This window comes from Phalaenopsis equestris, unplaced genomic scaffold (genome assembly GCF_001263595.1).
Source record: "Phalaenopsis equestris unplaced genomic scaffold, ASM126359v1 Scaffold000107, whole genome shotgun sequence".
Lineage (NCBI taxonomy): Eukaryota > Viridiplantae > Streptophyta > Magnoliopsida > Asparagales > Orchidaceae > Phalaenopsis > Phalaenopsis equestris.
In genome coordinates this window covers 731,598-749,199 of record NW_018164549.1, presented here as the reverse complement: position 1 = coordinate 749,199, position 17,602 = coordinate 731,598, and the positions used below count along the sequence as shown (strand labels likewise).

Here is a 17,602-nt window from a genome sequence, read left to right as displayed (position 1 = left end):
CAAATCAAGCATAATACTAATTAGTTTCATCTCAGCTTTAAAGACATTCTCATAATCCTTCAACATGGAACCAACCCACTTTCCAATGGATGTCAGGGGAATCGAAGAGGCAACCGACATTACCACCGCTACACGAGGTGATGCTTTAAAAACAACTACAAAAACGTTGATAATAAGTGTCGCAGAAACCAAGACAAAGCTTATGCAACTAACATTTCTCCATATTTTGACTGATTTAAGCTTCATTTCTTGTTACTTTTTTATTTTGTAACTTCTCGAGCATTGACAATTGCTCATGGTATACCGATTCAAACTCACCAGTACCGCCGACGGAAAAATATTACCTCAACTCATCTAAGGTTTTCAGAGGTCGGTCGTCATCGTCGGCAGCGTCAAAACTTTTGATAGCGAGTTCAACAAAGTTGCGAGCTTCCTTAAGACTCGGCACGAGAGAATTAAAGAAATTACTCGTACCTGCATCTTTCTTGAAGTAGTCATTAACCAGCTGAAACATCACAAAATTCTTCCTAATTCGCTTTTTGTTTTCCACAATTCTGCCAAAGTCATCCTGGTTAAGGAAAGCCAAGACTTGGTTTTCCAAATATTCCTGATTCGCTGCCTCGTGCAAGCTCAGCCCCGCCCCGCGCTCTATATCGTTAGTAAGGTAAGTGATATCAGCGAGTTCTCAGCAGCGAGTATATGTAAATAGAGGATGGATCTCTGCAAGAAGAAGCAGTTTATTTAAGTGACAAATTAAAGATAAATATCTAAAAAGAGATATCACCCACCAGAAAAAGAAACAACGCATAGGAATAAAAAACAACTATTACATAATTCAAGAGATGACCGAACAAAGAAATCAATCTCAAGGCGGATCTTGCCGTCCTGCAAACCGTAAATACCGAAGAAAAAGAGGAAATGCCGAAGAATAAGGGTTTATCTATCGAGCAGGGTTGTCGAAGAAGAGGGATCCGAGGATCGTATGTCGAGAAGGGTTCACCGAGAAGAAGGTAAACGACGAAGGATGTCGGGACGACGGCGAGGGCGAGGGCGAGGGCGATGGAGAGGAGAGAAGGGCACGGGAGGAAATCTTCACCTAACACGCGAATCCAACGCCGGCTTGGTGCTTTATTAACAAAAATCCAACGTTAATAAATGTGTTGTTTCTTTTTCTAGTGGGTTATATCTCTTTTTAGATATTTATATTTAATTTGTCTCTTAAATAAGCTGCTTCTTCTTGCAGAAATACACTCTCTATTTACATATACTCGCTGTTGAGAACTCGTTGACATCACTTACCTTACTAACGATATGGAGTGCGGGGCGGGGCTGAGATTGCACGATGCAGCAAATCAGGAAGATTTGGAAAACCAAGCCTTGGCTTTCCTTAACCGGGATGACTTTGGCAGAATTGTAGAAAGCAAAAAGAGAATTAGGAAGAATTTCGAGATGTTCCAGCTAGTTAAAGACTACTTCAAGAAGGGTGCAGCTACGAGTAATTTCTTTACTTCTCTTGTACCAAGTATTAAGTTCGTGGCTTTGTTGAACTCGCTATCAAAAGTTCTGACGCCGCCGACGATGACGACCGACCTCTGAAAACCCTAGATGAATTGAGGCAATATTTTTCCGTCGGCGGCACTGGTGAGTTTGAATCGGTATACCAAGAGCAATTTCTAATGCTCAGGGAGTTACAAAATCAAAAAGTAAAACAAGAAATGAAGTTTAAATCAGTCAAAATATGAAAAAATGTTAGTTGCATAAGTTTTGTCTTAGTTTCTGCGACAATTATCATTAGCGCTTTCGTAGTTGATTTTAAAGCATCACCTCGTGTAACGGTGGCAATGGTGGTTGCCACTTTGATTCCCTTGGGATCCATTGAAAAGTGGGTTAGTTCCATGTTGAAGGGACTATGAGAACGCCCTTCAAGCTGAGATTGAACTAATTAGCATTATGCTTGATTTGACTTCTGTTGTGGGTACACATTTTGATAGCATTAGAATTTCAGTGAAACGATTGGAAGAGAATATAAGATCGTTGCTTGATTATGCTGAAATTGTGTTCAAAGATGAAGATTCCGTGAGGCTCGGTACCGAGGAGATGAGGAAGATGACAGTTTATGAAAAACATTAATGATTTGATGCAGCATTGATGATTTCATGCACCAGGCTGACTGACGTAGCAAGGACATAAGGAGGACAGAAAGTGTGGTTTTGAATCAAATTATTCAACTGCCTAAATGTGATCTGGAAGCTCGAAAGAGGGAGAAGCTGCTAAAGAGGAGACGAGGCGAGTTAGGGCTTTTGAGAATAAGGTGTTTAGGGTTTATTTTAATATATAGTATAGTATATTAATTATAATATTATAATATTTATATTAATATAATAAATATTAATATATTATTATTTTTATTAATAACTTATTATATATTATAATTTATAGAAGTTTAATTATTTAAAATATGATAAATTTTTATAATATATAATTATTTTTAAAATATCATATATTTTTTATATATAATTATTTTAAATTATATATATTTCGAACAATAACGAACCGAACACGAACGAACAAAATTTAAAGAAAATGATACATATTACATATATGCCAAATGAGGTCACTTTTTTTTACAATGTTCCAAGTTACCAAAGCCTACTTGCTCACTTCATGAATTCCTTTCATAGCTTGACAATGTTCCAAGTTACCTGATTCAAACTACTACCAAATCCAATAAAGATCTATATCCTGAATTACAAAAGCAGTTCCATAATAATTGGCAAAAAAAAAAATTTACTGAATTACAAAAGCAATTTAGAAAACCTTCTTAAAACCGCACCCTTTAATGGAAAATCAACAATGGATAGAGTTTCTGCACTGTGCTTTTATCCCACCAGCCTGCACATCAAACAGTTGGTTTAGAACTTTAATGGAAAATCAACTATGAAAAGCATTTATTCGACCAGGTGGGGAACTTTAATTGAGTTCCTGCATAGCTCACAGATACCGGCATTAAGAAGAATCCCCTTTACACCATACTGTTTTTAATGGAGTGACTTGCTATTGCTTCAAAAATCTCAATAGGATATCTGAAAAATTTTCCAGATTTTTTTACCTTGAGGAATTATACAAGGTGTTTAAATAAAATTTCCTACTAAAACAAATTAAAAGGTAAAAACTTGACAAAAGTTAATTAAAATAGCTCAATACTGAATTTAAAGGCATAGCAAAAGAAACTATCATGAGCAGTTCTCAGTGGCAATTATCAATTTTCAACTCAAGAAGGCAAATCCATCCTCCAAGATACACGAACACAATAATTCTTCCAAGATACATAAATACAGTTGAATAAACTTTCATTGCTTATGATACAAGGATGAATAGCCCTCTCACCAATTTTGGGAATTGCTGCATCTGAAACCAGACATGGGAGAGAGGGAAACTGCCCTCTCACCAATTTTGGGAGTTGTTGCACCTCTCCCAAGCCCCTAAAATGACTTTCATGGATCTATTAATAGCCAAATAGGGACAATGCCAATCAGAGATTATATGGTATGTATGTAAATCTTCCAAAAAGACAATGCCAAACAAAACCTGAGCATGATATACCCAAGCATGATAAGACCTTTCCTGCATGATAAGCCTGCATTATGTGGATCTAGTAATAGCCAAATTTAGTGCATAAGCCCATGGTGACTTGCCTATAGTTGCAAGCACTAAAAGCACCAAGAAATAACTGAATTTTTCCTACACGCAATGCCATCAATTTCAACTAATACTATACCTTAAAAGGTATAATTGAAGCAAGCATAGTTTAAAGAAAACCGTCAAAGCTTAATTTCAGCCAACTAAGAGTGCATTCAGTAATTAAAATGAACCTAACAACCAAAATTTAACTCAGCCGTGGACTCTTAAAACCGCACCCTTTGAAATCCAACCAACAGCTTTAATGCCCAAACGCAAGCAACACAAACGTTGATGCCCCCTTTTCTCATTATCAATAATAATAACTCTCCCCATGCTTACAACGGTACAAGCAGCTCACCCATACTCCCTTTTTTTCATTGTAGTGGCAATAACTCTCACGAGTTTTCAGCACAAACAATGTTGCCCGTTTATGCACAAAATACATTGATAACATATGAAAGTTATTGCATCCCCATCAATAACATATGATATTAGATAAAATTTTTATATTAAATATGTAAATAGATATGAATCCAGTGGTATCCAAGAAATTCCTGCTTTAATTTATTGATGAAACAACAGGATGCACACTTCACTCATTTTAATTATATATTCCAAGATTCGAAATTGCAGCCTTGCATGCATTCATGCTATATATTCAGCTAAGAAGTACATTAAGCACATCGACTAGTAATATAAGCAGATAAATCCCTGCATCATCTAGAAAGTATTGCTTTCTATGAAAGAAACAGCCCATAAAAAAAATCTAATAATCACACCATCCCCATATATCTATCTTTCAACATTGAAAATAGTAAAATTGATCCATTATTGTGTAAACTCAGTACAAACCGTGTCTACTTTAGCAAACAGAAGAAGTTCATGTAACAAAAAGTCTATCACAGAGAAGTAACATAAACCTCAAAAGCACTAATATCATTTTCTTTCTCACAGAATCTAGTTAATTACCAATCCATGGCTGGCTTCTTATCGGCCTTAATGAGGAAAAAAATATTTAGATGCGTGAATTATAAGGTAAATTTGATGATAATCATCGTCCATACATTTGGACTATATACCCACATTATAATTTCTCATTAATTTGTGTGTGAGGCTATCAACAATGTTCATCCGGACAATGTACCCTCATCAACAGAACTTTTACTGAAATAATATAACCATTATAGATGCAGCGGCTCCAATTTGGAGCCTCCAATTTGCATCTCTAACCCCTAAAGTTCAATATTTACATTCAGAAGACGAGTTTCCATATTATCAATAATGAAGTGTCATAAGAAATATCATTATAAGTTATTACTATCATTATTCTCCCTATGCCAGAGGGGACTCATAGGCGCTTCTAATATTTATGAAGTATAGAGATACAATCTTGGAAGGCCTTCCGGTACTTTTCTGTGAAACATTTATCTTTACTTAATTTTCTTCTTCAATACTTCTGCCATCCAAATAGTTAGGCCACACCAGAATGAATGATTAATAAGAAAAGGTGCAAGCCTGTAAATCATCATAGAATAGTGCATCTATTTTTTTTCCCTAAATGCAGGAGATAATAATCATCATATCTTACTACTACTCCAGTGCAAATTTAAAATTTTCTTGACCTAAATATATAAATGCCAAAACTGAAAAAAAATCAAGATGACAAGCATATACATTGGCACTTCGCTCACTCAGTTGAAAACTCAAGAAGTGCAACCTTAGGAGTAGTTTGTATATGAGTCGCAACGAAAATGCTGAAACCTGTTTGAAAGTAATGCTTAAGCCTGTATGACTCACAACACAAGTGCATGATCGCCCAAGCAGAGCTCACTTATCAGCTCAGTACGCACAAAAAAAAAAACAGATCTATAATAAATATAAAGACAAACAGATCTACAATTAACCTAGGTTTCACTAAAAAAAAAGGAAATAAACCTTCAAAAATTATGAAAATTTAACCTAAGAGGCAAGCATGAAAATAAATTTGAATCGTTAAAGAAAATATACTCAAAGAGGACGCCTCAGTAGCCTTACAAGCAACTAAGCAAGAATATCGAGCACTGAAGATAGAATACCGAGTAGTCGATCCAACGTCGACTCGCCGAGGGCAAATATACTCTGTGGAAGACAAATAGAAGTAGAGATTAGAGAACGAACACAGACATTCAACCCTAAGCTGTCGACGAGACAAAGCTTCTAGCGGTTTTGAGACGAAGGGAAGGAGAGCCGGCCGAAAGCTTTCGAGAGGGGAGAGGGGAAATGCCGAAATGGAGCCCGAAGTGCTAACAGGCGAACAGTACAGCGGGTTAGGGCTTAGGTTTTACAATATAGTTTGTATATTAGTATATATAAATAATATATTATATTAATTATATAACTTATATTATATAAATAAATAATATTTATATTACTAATACTGTTTATTATTATGTTGTTATTAATAATTTATTATATATTATAATTTATTGAATTTTTTTTTTTTAAATTTGATACATTTTTAGACTATATAATTATTTTTTAATTCATATTTTTTTTTATATATAATTTTTTAAAAGTATTTTATATTTCAAATGATGGTAATTGAACGCATTACTGTTCGTGTTTGATTTGTTTAACAAACCGAACGAAAAAAATTGTGTGTTCGTCTTGTTTGCTTATTGAATGAATGGAACACGATCTCCTTGACGAACCGAACACGACTTGTTCGCGAAGAACGAGCTTTTTTTACTGTCCTAATTATGTGTCTAGATTTAAGTGTTAAGTATATATAAATGATTCAGAATTAAGAAGACATGTAGATTTTCATTTAAATTTAGGTATTAAATGTGTAAATATATTTGGATTGAAGAAATATATATAGGTTTATACTTGAATTTAGGCGTTAGGTATAGAATTTAATGGTCTAAGCTAATAATCTGTATAGTTTATACATGGAAATTTAAAGGTTTAAGTGTTTTATATGTAAATGTACAAGTAATTGACTAATCTGCATACTTAGTTTAGGTGTTATATATGTAAATGTACAAGTAATTAACTAATCTGCATACATAATGACAGTGAATGGTCATATTCATCTAGATTCCAGTTTTTCAGGAAATAATCTCAGTCTTGTCTTTTATAATAAAATTTTTTGTCCGTACTCAAAATTTTTTTTAACAATCTTCTGATCTTGTCATATTTTCATTCTCTTCTTATATATTCTATCATTATCATATGATTCATTTTTTATCTCTTCCAATTCGTTCAATTGCTACAATCTTTTTTCATCAGCATCTTTTAGATTAAAATTTAATTTCTTTATCACCTAATAAGTTTTATATTCTAATTCAACTGGCAAGTGACAGATTTTTCCAACGATTAATCTATAAGGGGACATTCCTATAGGAGTTTTGTAAGCTGTTATGTATGCCCATAAAGCGGTGTCTAATCTCACATACCAATCTAATTTACTAAAATTTATGGTTTTTTTTCTAAAATTCATCTAATTTCACGGTTAGATACCTCCGCTAAGCCATTGGTTTGGGGATAATAAGATGTAGAGATTCTATGCATAATATTATATTTTTCAGTCAAACACTGAATCAGGTTGTTCTTTAAATGAGATCCTCCATCAGTAAAGATTATTCTAGACATTTCATATCTTGTGAAATATTTTTCATTAAAAAACTTGAAACGCTTCTAGCATCACACTTGAGTAAAGCTATTGTCTCAATCTATTTAGATACATAATCCACGACAATTAATATATATGAATTTCCAAATGAAGGAATAAATGATTTCATAAAGTCTATTCCCCAAGCATAAAAAATCTCAACTTCCAATGTAAAATTTAGAGGCATTTCATTTCTTTTAGATATATTGTCTACACTTTGACATCGATCACAAGATTTGATAAATCTATAAACATCTCTAAAATAGTAGGCTCATAAAATTTTTATTGTAAAATCTGCAACCATAGTACAATTCCTCCTACAACCATAAATTGACATTTCCTCCCAGTTTATGACTAAATTTGTTCTTTCACACAAAACTTTTTGTAAGTTGATTAGACATGCATTAAATGAGTCCCTAAATAATGAGAAATCATCCATAAACACATATATTTCATCATCTATTAAATTGCTAAATATAGAAATCATACATTTTTAAAATGTTGCAGGTGTATTACATGATCCAAATGACCTTTTTTTTTAAAGCAAAAGTTTCATAAGGACTAGTAAATGTAGTATTCTCTTGATCGTCAAGAGCAATAGGTATTTGGTGATAACCGGTATATCCATCCATAAAACAATAATGTTTGACCCAGCAAGTCTGTCTAGCATTTAGTCTATGAAAGGTATAGGAAAGTGATCTTTTTTGGTGACAGCATTTAATTTTCTATAATCAATACATATTCGCCAACCAGTAACTTGTCTTGTTGGTATTATTTCATTCTTCTTATTTATGTCAGCAGTTACTTCTCCTTTCTTAGGAACATAATGAATTGAACTTATCCAAACACTATCAGAAATAAGATATATGATTCAAGCATCTAACTATTTTAAAATTTCTTTCTTTATTACTTCTTTCATCATTGGGTTCAGTCTCCTTTGCGGATCAAATCTAGGTTTATGTTCATTGTCCAATAAAATTTTGTGCAAACAAATAAAAGGACTAATTCATTTGATATCAGCTGAAGTCCAACATAAAGTTCTTTTGTATTTCTTTAGCGTATCAAATAATTTTTGTTCTTGTAGTTTATTAAAATCTGAGGATACGATAACTGACAATGTTGACAATTCCCCTAAAAATACGTACTTCGAATGTTTTGGAAGAGTTTTCATTTCAAGTTCAGGAAGTTTTACAATAGATGATATTAAAATTTTGTTTTATGGTTCTAGTGAATCAAGGATTTCAAAATTTTTCCTTAACATATTCTACTTCTTCATTATCAGTCCCATCAAAGTGATCTTCTATCTTATCATAATTCTTGTTTTCCAAATCCTCGTGCTCTGTTTTCTCTTCAAGTATTTCTTTGAAATATTCCTCTATCAAATAATCACATGTTTTCATTATAAATCATTTATCATCTTTTTCTATTGATGGATATTTCATTAACTTGAAATATTAAATGTTAACTCTTGGTCATTTACTCTCATGGTTAATTCTCCTCTTTAAACATCAATCATGACTCTTCCTGTATCTAGGAATGATCTTCCCAAAATAATAGGTATTTCCTTATCTTCTTCCATTTTGAAGAATTTACAAACATGTCACTAAAACACCTAAACATTTGATTTTTATACTAAAGCCGCCCAAATCTTTCATATCACATAAAAAATGCCATTAAAAAGGGAAATGCACCTTTTCATGCATAGATTAGGTGGCATATATATATATATATATGTAAAAACATCATATTATTATTTTAATTTATACATATATATGTCATCTTAATTTTACATTAAAAACTGTATTTTACTATTGACTTTTTTTATGTATTTTTTTTTTTGTAATATGAAAAATTTAAGTGATACCAATCTAAATTATCAAAAAGCAATCTTTATAAATATGAAGATTAGATTATTTCATTAGTTCTGCTAATTAACATTAATGAATATTTAAAGGGTAAAGTTTCATCGCAGGGAACAAATGAGGGACCTTAGACTGCAGTTAAGAGGGATGGATGAACGAGAGTTAATCTATTGTTTGATGTTATTAATTTATGTAAATATAATTTATTTGTGTGTATTTGTGTTCTTCTCCTTCTAGTTTTTCTATTCCTCATCTTTATCGGAATTGAGCTGACCTGCCGATGTGGATGAATTGAGCCGACCTGACAAAATAGATGAATCGAGCTCACCTGATAGATAGTCTAATCCGCCTCATCCCCGTATTCTTCGAGAAGACAACTTAAGTCTATCCTCACAAAAGTAGCCATCATGACCTAACAACACACAAATACATTTCTCATTTAAGTATGTTGCCTCACACTAGAGATTTAGCCCCGTTATCCAGATATCACAAGTGTCATCGTATCGCCAAATTCTGACATTGACCGGCAATACCTAATGACCACGACACCAAGTTCCCATCACAAAATCTCTTCAGGATCAACGCTAACACATATTTTACGTACACATGTAATTCAATTTTTAAAAAGAAAGTAATTATAATATTCAAACATTTTTAAATTTTCTCCTGAAAATATAAATTTTTCTGGATGTTGAGCCCATATGCTGAAGCCTTTGATTTTAGAAGCTAAGCATCTTTTTTTCTATGTTTAGAAAGAAATATGAAAACGGTGTATTATACTTTTACCAATAGATATAGATAGGATGCTTTGAATGTAAATATCTCAACATCATTTCCACAAATCATCATTATTTCACCGTGCAAGAAGATATCTCATAATTACCAAGAAAGAGGTCTCATGGTTCCAAAATGACGAAGCACAATCCATTCATACCAAGTAAACTCAACAGCTATAGAAATGAATTTAAACTTTACCAATGAGAAGGACATGTTGAATCTCTAGAAACGAATTAAACTCATCTAAGTCAACCTGATTGCATCTTCTAAATCAATTCACATTCAGTTTCCGGCCGATTCAGAAGTTTTAATCAAGATATTTGCAAGATAAAAAAAAAATGTGAGAGGCTTCAACCTTTCATGTCAAATCTGAACAACTAACAGAAACTTGGCTTTGGTTATCTATAATTAAAAAATAAGTTGAGAAATAGGCAAAGCATAAATGAATCAATCATTATGAACATAAAGGAATAGAAAACAGAAAATAGAAAAAAGATTAAAAAAATTAAGAGGATGTTTAGGGTTATCACATTTTTCTTACATGTTTACATATTTAAGATATAATTATTTAAAATATAAATATCAATATTTACTCATCCGACCCCCAAATCATGAAAGGTGCTTAGTATATGTGTCCCTTTATACATATACATATATATATACCATGAAAAATCTTGGTGGTGCATATGCAATTGGTATTTGCCCATTGATTTCTCACGACTCAAGGATTTGAGGCAAGAACAACTAAATGCAACATACCAAATAAACTTCCCACTAAATAGTTTGCCCAAAGCAAGAATGCCAACAAATATCCCCGCACATTCACATGCTCCAAAAATTGGTGAAAATTACTATTTAGCGGTACGCTTCTTCAAGTTATTCTTGCCCATCAAGTTAAAAAAAAAGGCACCTTGCATATTTACAGGTAAACAAATCTGTAGAACTTGCTGAAATTTGAATATCAGCAGAAAGCCATTATGGATGCTAAAAGGTAAGCAAAGAGTGCGCAGCCACAGAAGATTGGAAAATACCCAGAAAAGGGTTAAATCACATTTATATTTCTAAGCCTGAAGGCTAAAAAAAAAGCAACACATAGAGGCTCTCAAGTGCATAAGCCCTTGCTAAATAGCTAATTCAAATTTCTGTGGGTTCAAATAGCTCACTGTCATAATGGATAAAGTATAGGGAAGCTCATAGAAATGTGATAATTCTTTTACCAAAGAAATCTTCAAGGAGTTTGGATGTCAACCACCCATTGGAGAAGCTTTCCATAAAAAAAAAATTTTGATCCAAAAAGACTAACATAATAAAGCTAAGAACCGCTGTCGTCAAATCCACCAACAAGCGAAGAAACGCCAAATTCTCAAGGAATGTCTTTGCATTTGAAACATTTTCACCCATAACAGAAGAAAGGATATTTAAAGCATCCTAACAGCAACAATTCTGCTTGTTCATAGCAGTTAAAAAAATTCAAATACTTCATGGTATAAACGGCCTCAAAGCTTGGCGTAGGACACAAACTTCAGAAATTATGTATACAAGTGTCAAAGTTTATAAGAAAGGGTAAAAATTAAACAATATATAAGCATAAAATAAAAGAAATTTTAATCGTGGAAAAAGAGAAACATGCACTTAAGCGTTAAGAGTAAAAAAATTTCCTTAACAAATTGCTTCCACATCATCATTTAGGCAGTTGAATAATTTGATTCAAAACCACATTCTCTGCCCTTCTTATGTCCTTGCTACCCCAGTCAGCATGATGCATCAAATCCTCAATGCTTTTCATAAACTTTGCAATCTTCTTTCTCATCTCCTCAGTATCGAGCCTCACGGGATCTTCATCTTTGAACACAATTTCGGCATAATCAAACAACGATCTTCTATTATCTTCCAATTGTTTCACTGAAATTATAATGCTATCCAAATGTGTACCCACAACAGAAGTCAAATCAAGCATAATACTAATTAGTTTCATCTCAGCTTTAAGAGCGTTCTCATAGTCCTTCAACATGGAACCAACCCACTCTCCAATGGATCCCAGGAGAATCGAAGAGGCAACCGCCATTGCCACCGCTACACGAGGTGATGCTTTAAAAACAACTACGAAAGCGCTGATGATAAATGTCGCATAAACCAAGACAAAGCTTATGCAATTAACCTTTTTCCATACTTTGACTGATTTAAGTTTCATTTCTTGTTTTACTTTTTGATTTTGTAACTCCCTGAGCATTGACAATTGCTCATGGTATAGCGATTCAAACTCACCAGTGCCGCCAACGGAAAAATAATGCCTCAACTCATCTAGAATTTTCGCGTATCTCATCTTCTTCTTCACTTTCGGAGGTTGGTCGTCCTCATCGGCGGCTTCAGAACTTTTGATAACGAGTTCAACAAAATCGCGAGCTTTTTTAAGACTCGGCACGAGAGCAGTAAAGAAATCATCCGTAGCTGCACTCTTCTTGAAGTAGCCGTTAATCAGCTGGAACATCTCTAAATTCTTCATAATTCGTTTTTTTCTTTCCACAATTCTGCCAATGGCATCCCGGTTAAATAAAGTCAAGGTTTGGTTTTCCAAATCTTCCTGATTCGCTGCCTCGTGCAAGCTCAGCCCCGTCCCGCGCTCCATATCGTTAGTAAGGAAAGTGATGTTAGCGAGTTCTCAGCAGCGAGTATATGTAAATAGATGGTGAATATCTGCAAGAAGAAGTAGTTTATTTAAAAGACAAATTAATGATAAATATCTAAAAAAAAAATATAACCTACCAGAAAAACAAAACAATGCATAGGAATAAAAAATAACTATTACAGAATTCAAGAGAGGACCGAACAAAGAAATCAATCTCAAGGCGGATGTTGCCGTCCTGCAAACCGTAAGTACCGAAGAAGAAGAAGAAGAGGAAATGCCGAAGAATAAGGGTTTACCTGTCGAGCAGGGTTGCCGAAGAAGAGGGATCCGAGGATCGTATGTCGAGAAGGGTTCACCGGGAAGAAGGTAAACGACGAAGGATGTCGGGACGACGGTGAGGGCGAGGGAGAAGCAGAGAAAGCACGGAAGGAAATCTTCACCTAACGCGTGAATCCAACGCGGGCTTGGTGCTGTATTAACAAAAATCCAACGTTAACCTGTTTTTCAAACACGAAGGAGGCGTCCTAAACGGGCACTAAGTATGCAGATTTCTTAATTACTTGTACATTTACATATATAACACTTAAACCTTTAAATTTCATATATAAACTATACAGATTATTAGCTTATACCATTCAATTCTATACCTAGCTCCTAAATTCAAGTATAAACCTATATATTTCTTCAATCCTAATATATTTACACATTTAATACGTAAATTTTCAAATTCCTCAAAATTTACATATATAACACCTAATCTAAGTATGCAGATTAGTCAAGTACGTGTACATTTACATATATAACACTTAAACCTTTAAATTTCATATATAAACTATACAGATTATTAGCTTATACCATTCAATTCTATACCTAGCTCCTAAATTCAAGTATAAACCTATATATTTCTTCAATCCTAATATATTTACACATTTAATACGTAAATTTTCAAATTCCTCAAAATTTACATATATAACACCTAAACTAATGTATCTACCACTTTTTTTTAATCATTCCACGATTAAATTTTTTTTTATTTCTTGCTTATATATTGTTTAATTCTTACCCTTTCTCATACAAGATTTGAGGTCTTTAATACCATGAAGTATATATATATATATATATATATATATATATGCTATATTAATTTTTCATTAAAAAAATGTATTTCATTCAATAACTTTTTTTATGTATTTTTTTAATGTAATATGGAAAATTTAGGTGAGGCTAAAGTTCAGTTGTTAGATATGTAAATCTTAATTGGGTGGTATGAATGTAAATGCCTATTTTATTTTTTTAATTTATAAAAGCCCAGTAGCGAGTGGTGGGACCGTCAGATTAATTTTAAATTAACATGAAAGGGAGCGATCTAAGTTATCAAAACATAATCTTTATAAATATGAAGACAAGATTATTTCATTAACTCTGTTAATTAATATTATGAATATTTAATAGGTAAAGTTTCAGCGGCCAGATGGGTGACCATAGAATCTGTTTGGGGGTGGAGGTGTGTTGTGGTTCAAATCTGAGTTTTTTCAATGTGCGGTAAACAGTTTTTTAGTTATGGTTCAACTTAAAAAAATTATTTGTAATAATCACCGCAGCTTTTTTAGCATCACACTATTACTCAGCAGCTTTACAACTACTCTTAATTAAGTTGCAGTTGCCCCATGCAGACCCTTAATTTATTATTTGATGTGATTTATGAAAATATAATTTATTAGTGTATTTTTGTGACAATTTGAAAATATATAAAAAAAAACTCAAAATAATTTAAAAAAGAGAAATATTTTATGGCTTTGAACTTTTTTTTCAAATAATTGAAAATTTATACTTAAAGTTTAGGGATAAAAATGTTATATTTAATCTTTAGAGTTGTTACATAAAAATTTCTTCTTATTGTAAATGGTATGAAAATAAAAAATAAAAATTATGAAGTTCTATTTGCTTTGTTGTGTTTTTCTCGCTCTAATTTTTGTATTATTCATCTTTATCGAAATTGAGCTCAGTTGTTGATGTGGCTGAATTGAGTCCACCTGCCAAAGTGATTCAATCGAGCTCACTTGATAGAGAGTCTGATATGACTAACCCCCGTCTTCTTCGAGAAGGCAACTTAAGTCTGTCTTCACAAAAGTAGTCATCATGGCCTAACATGACACATGCACATTTCGTATTTAAGGATATTGCCTGAAATTAAGAATTTAGTCCTGTTATCCGGATATCACAGATGGTTATCTTACAGGCAAAATCTGATATTGACTGACAATATCTAATGACCACGACACCAACCTCCCATCACAAAAACTAATGGTCTATTTGGGGCATCTGCAACTTCTCGGTTTTTCAGCTGCAGCTGCGCTGTCCCAAGAAGCTAATGTGGGGAAGCAGACTGCATGTTTATTACAGGTATGTGAAAACAGCTGTGGGGTAGTTGTTTCTGGGAAAATGATTATTCCGCCTCTATTTATTAATATTGTTATAACCATAGATCTGCAAAAACATAACTTAAATGAGATTGTTAATTGCAGAACCATGCCAAAATCATTTGCTGAAAATTAGAATCATATTTTTACATCATTAATCAAATATTTAGATCTGTAGAGTGATAGAGGTTATTAAATTTGAAAACTCATTAGATTCATTCAATGAAAACTTGAAACACTCAAATCTGCTCATTAGTTTTTCACTTTAATATCTGATGAGAACCAATTTAAAAAAAAGGGTAAAAAGACACTAAGAATACATGGTATTAGCATGATGCTAGATGCATTCGTTTACAAACCTGACAATCACACCTTTCACTAAACGTGCATTAAAATGCAATTGTGTGGTTTGTACAATACAATGCATGATTGGTGGTATTTTTGATGTGACATGAATAATTTGGATCATGTAGATGTAAAAAGCAAAGTTTTGACATTAGATATGTAAGTACGCAGGAATCGGGTGGTATGTGTGTAAATGCCCCAAAGCTCAAACATTTAAAATGCAGAGGTCACTGTGACTAAGCTGTGTCAAGAATGGCCATAACGCAGAAGTTTGACATATGAACGCAAGTTATTGAACCTATTGTTCCTCAAAGAATTTTCAACAGCTGATGGTTGATTAAAGAGCTACTCTACTTAGCTTGAACAAATTAAACAAATTCAGCATTCCAAAGCACTGCAAGATCTTTCGGTAAATAGTTTTGATTGTCGTAAGCCTCAACTGAACAATTACCATCAAATTCCTTCTTTATTGCTTCTGCCAAAACCAAAAGAAAGGCCCATTTCAGAACAAAACATTGATAAAATGAATGAAGAAAAAACAAAGTGGGATTGAGCTTAACAAAAGAGCTTCTTAGTACAAAATGCTCGAATATCTGCAAAATAGCAACGTCGTCTAACAAAAATTTCAGGCTTCAGCATTAAAAGAAAAGGTTAATCACTATCACAAAATCTCTTTGTATGAAAACTGATCTGCAAAAACATATTATTTTCTTGTGGATCTCTAATTAATGAAGAGCAGGTGCAATTGCTATCTGATGAATTTTAGAATAATGTGGTGGAATAATTTCATTGATATGAACGGAGGTATAGATAACTCTTACAAGAATCCTATAATAGAAAAGAAAAAATAATACTATAATAGAAAAAATAATAAAAAATGAAATGATATGAAAGGAAAGATATATCATCTGATATCTTCAATAATTAATTCATATTGATTATTAGAAGATAATAAGAATTAATATAAATTAAGAAAACAAATAATTTCTAATATATGAAAAGAAAATATCTTCTTATATTAATGAAAGAATTTATTCCTCATAACTTTTCTAGGAATAAATTATTTCTATTATAAGTCTTAACAGGAAAGACAATAAATCATGTAGTTTAAATTAGATATTTCAACACTTCCCCTCAAGTTGAAAATCATATTCAACTTGAATTTGAAAACATCGGCTCTGGTATGCTCACTGGACATGCAACATCAATTTGCCAAAAAACTCCAATGATTCTCAAATCATAAATGCTGAAGCCGAAAGTCCTGAAGCCTATAATGTTGAAGCCTAAGAGTGTCGAAACATGAGAGTGTCGAAGCCTGAGAGTGGTCTAGACGAGGGCTAAGCTCAATCGATTAATTTGTAAGTCACTGGTTGACTGATAATTGCAGGAAAGCTGCAAGAAGACTGCAGAGAGGTTGCAGGAAAGTTGTAGTGCTCGGAGAAGGCTGCAAAAAGGCTGCAGGAAAGAGCAGTGCTTTCCTTGGGAAGAGCTAGCCAAAATCTGCAAGGAAAATTTTGTTGAGGTAGATCCGACGGCGAGAAAAACTGCATGAGGGAGGTCTGACAGCGGGAAAGACTATAGGGGAGATAACCGACTGTAGGAGTAAGCCATATGTCATGGTTTGAACATCCCTTACTAGAAATATTATCTCGAGATTTGTGTAATGTTTTGAGATTCGTGTTAAATAATATATATATATATATATATCCGGAAATATTATCTCTGCCCCCCGCAGTCTACGAAAGTTATTCATACTCTTACATGCTTCATTGCTCGTGTAGCTCCTGAATCCAACCCCCGCAACTTATGGACGTCATTCATACTCACCACTACAACATATGTGCTACATAGTTCCCGCACCTACTTACTAAGTTTTCTCTAGTTAATCAACACTTATAGAACAACCATTTACAACACTCACAACAGACTACTACCTCCACAACAATCAACAATGACCCTTGTAGCATGCTGTCACCAAGAATTGTAGTCAGATTTTAGTTATATAATTTTGTAACTTTATCTTCCCTAATTTAAGCGAAGAATGGACTTGTGTACTCATCATTCATAGTGGATTATTTCAACAGGGCTAAACTTTATGGTTTTCCACATAAAAAGTTTATGTGTCTCCTCTTGCTTACTTCTATTTTTTTATCTGTGTGTGTTGAATTCTCGTACAACGCTAAGACGATAATCCATTACTCTACTGCCTCAAATTTTCTATTAAACATCAGTTTGGCGC

General features: G+C 33.1%; 2 protein-coding genes across 2 annotated transcripts; both read right to left on the bottom strand.

Moving 5' to 3' along the window:
* Window positions 1–2,560: 2,560 nt before the first annotated feature.
* LOC110020701 lies at window positions 2,561–9,549 on the bottom strand. The gene is made up of 4 exons (XM_020718896.1): window positions 9,524–9,549; window positions 5,757–5,993; window positions 3,449–3,502; window positions 2,561–2,892 (listed from the first exon to the last, which is right to left on the bottom strand). Exons 1-4 carry the CDS (start codon window positions 9,547–9,549, stop codon window positions 2,880–2,882), a joined length of 330 nt encoding a protein of 109 aa, XP_020574555.1. The 3' UTR covers window positions 2,561–2,879.
* A 2,067-nt stretch (window positions 9,550–11,616) lies between these two features.
* LOC110020689 (UPF0496 protein 1-like) lies at window positions 11,617–13,017 on the bottom strand. Its single transcript, XM_020718878.1, has 2 exons — window positions 12,895–13,017; window positions 11,617–12,666 (listed from the first exon to the last, which is right to left on the bottom strand). Exon 2 carries the CDS (start codon window positions 12,596–12,598, stop codon window positions 11,654–11,656), a length of 945 nt encoding a protein of 314 aa, XP_020574537.1. The 5' UTR covers window positions 12,599–12,666; window positions 12,895–13,017; the 3' UTR covers window positions 11,617–11,653.
* Between the last annotated feature and the right edge of the window lie 4,585 nt (window positions 13,018–17,602).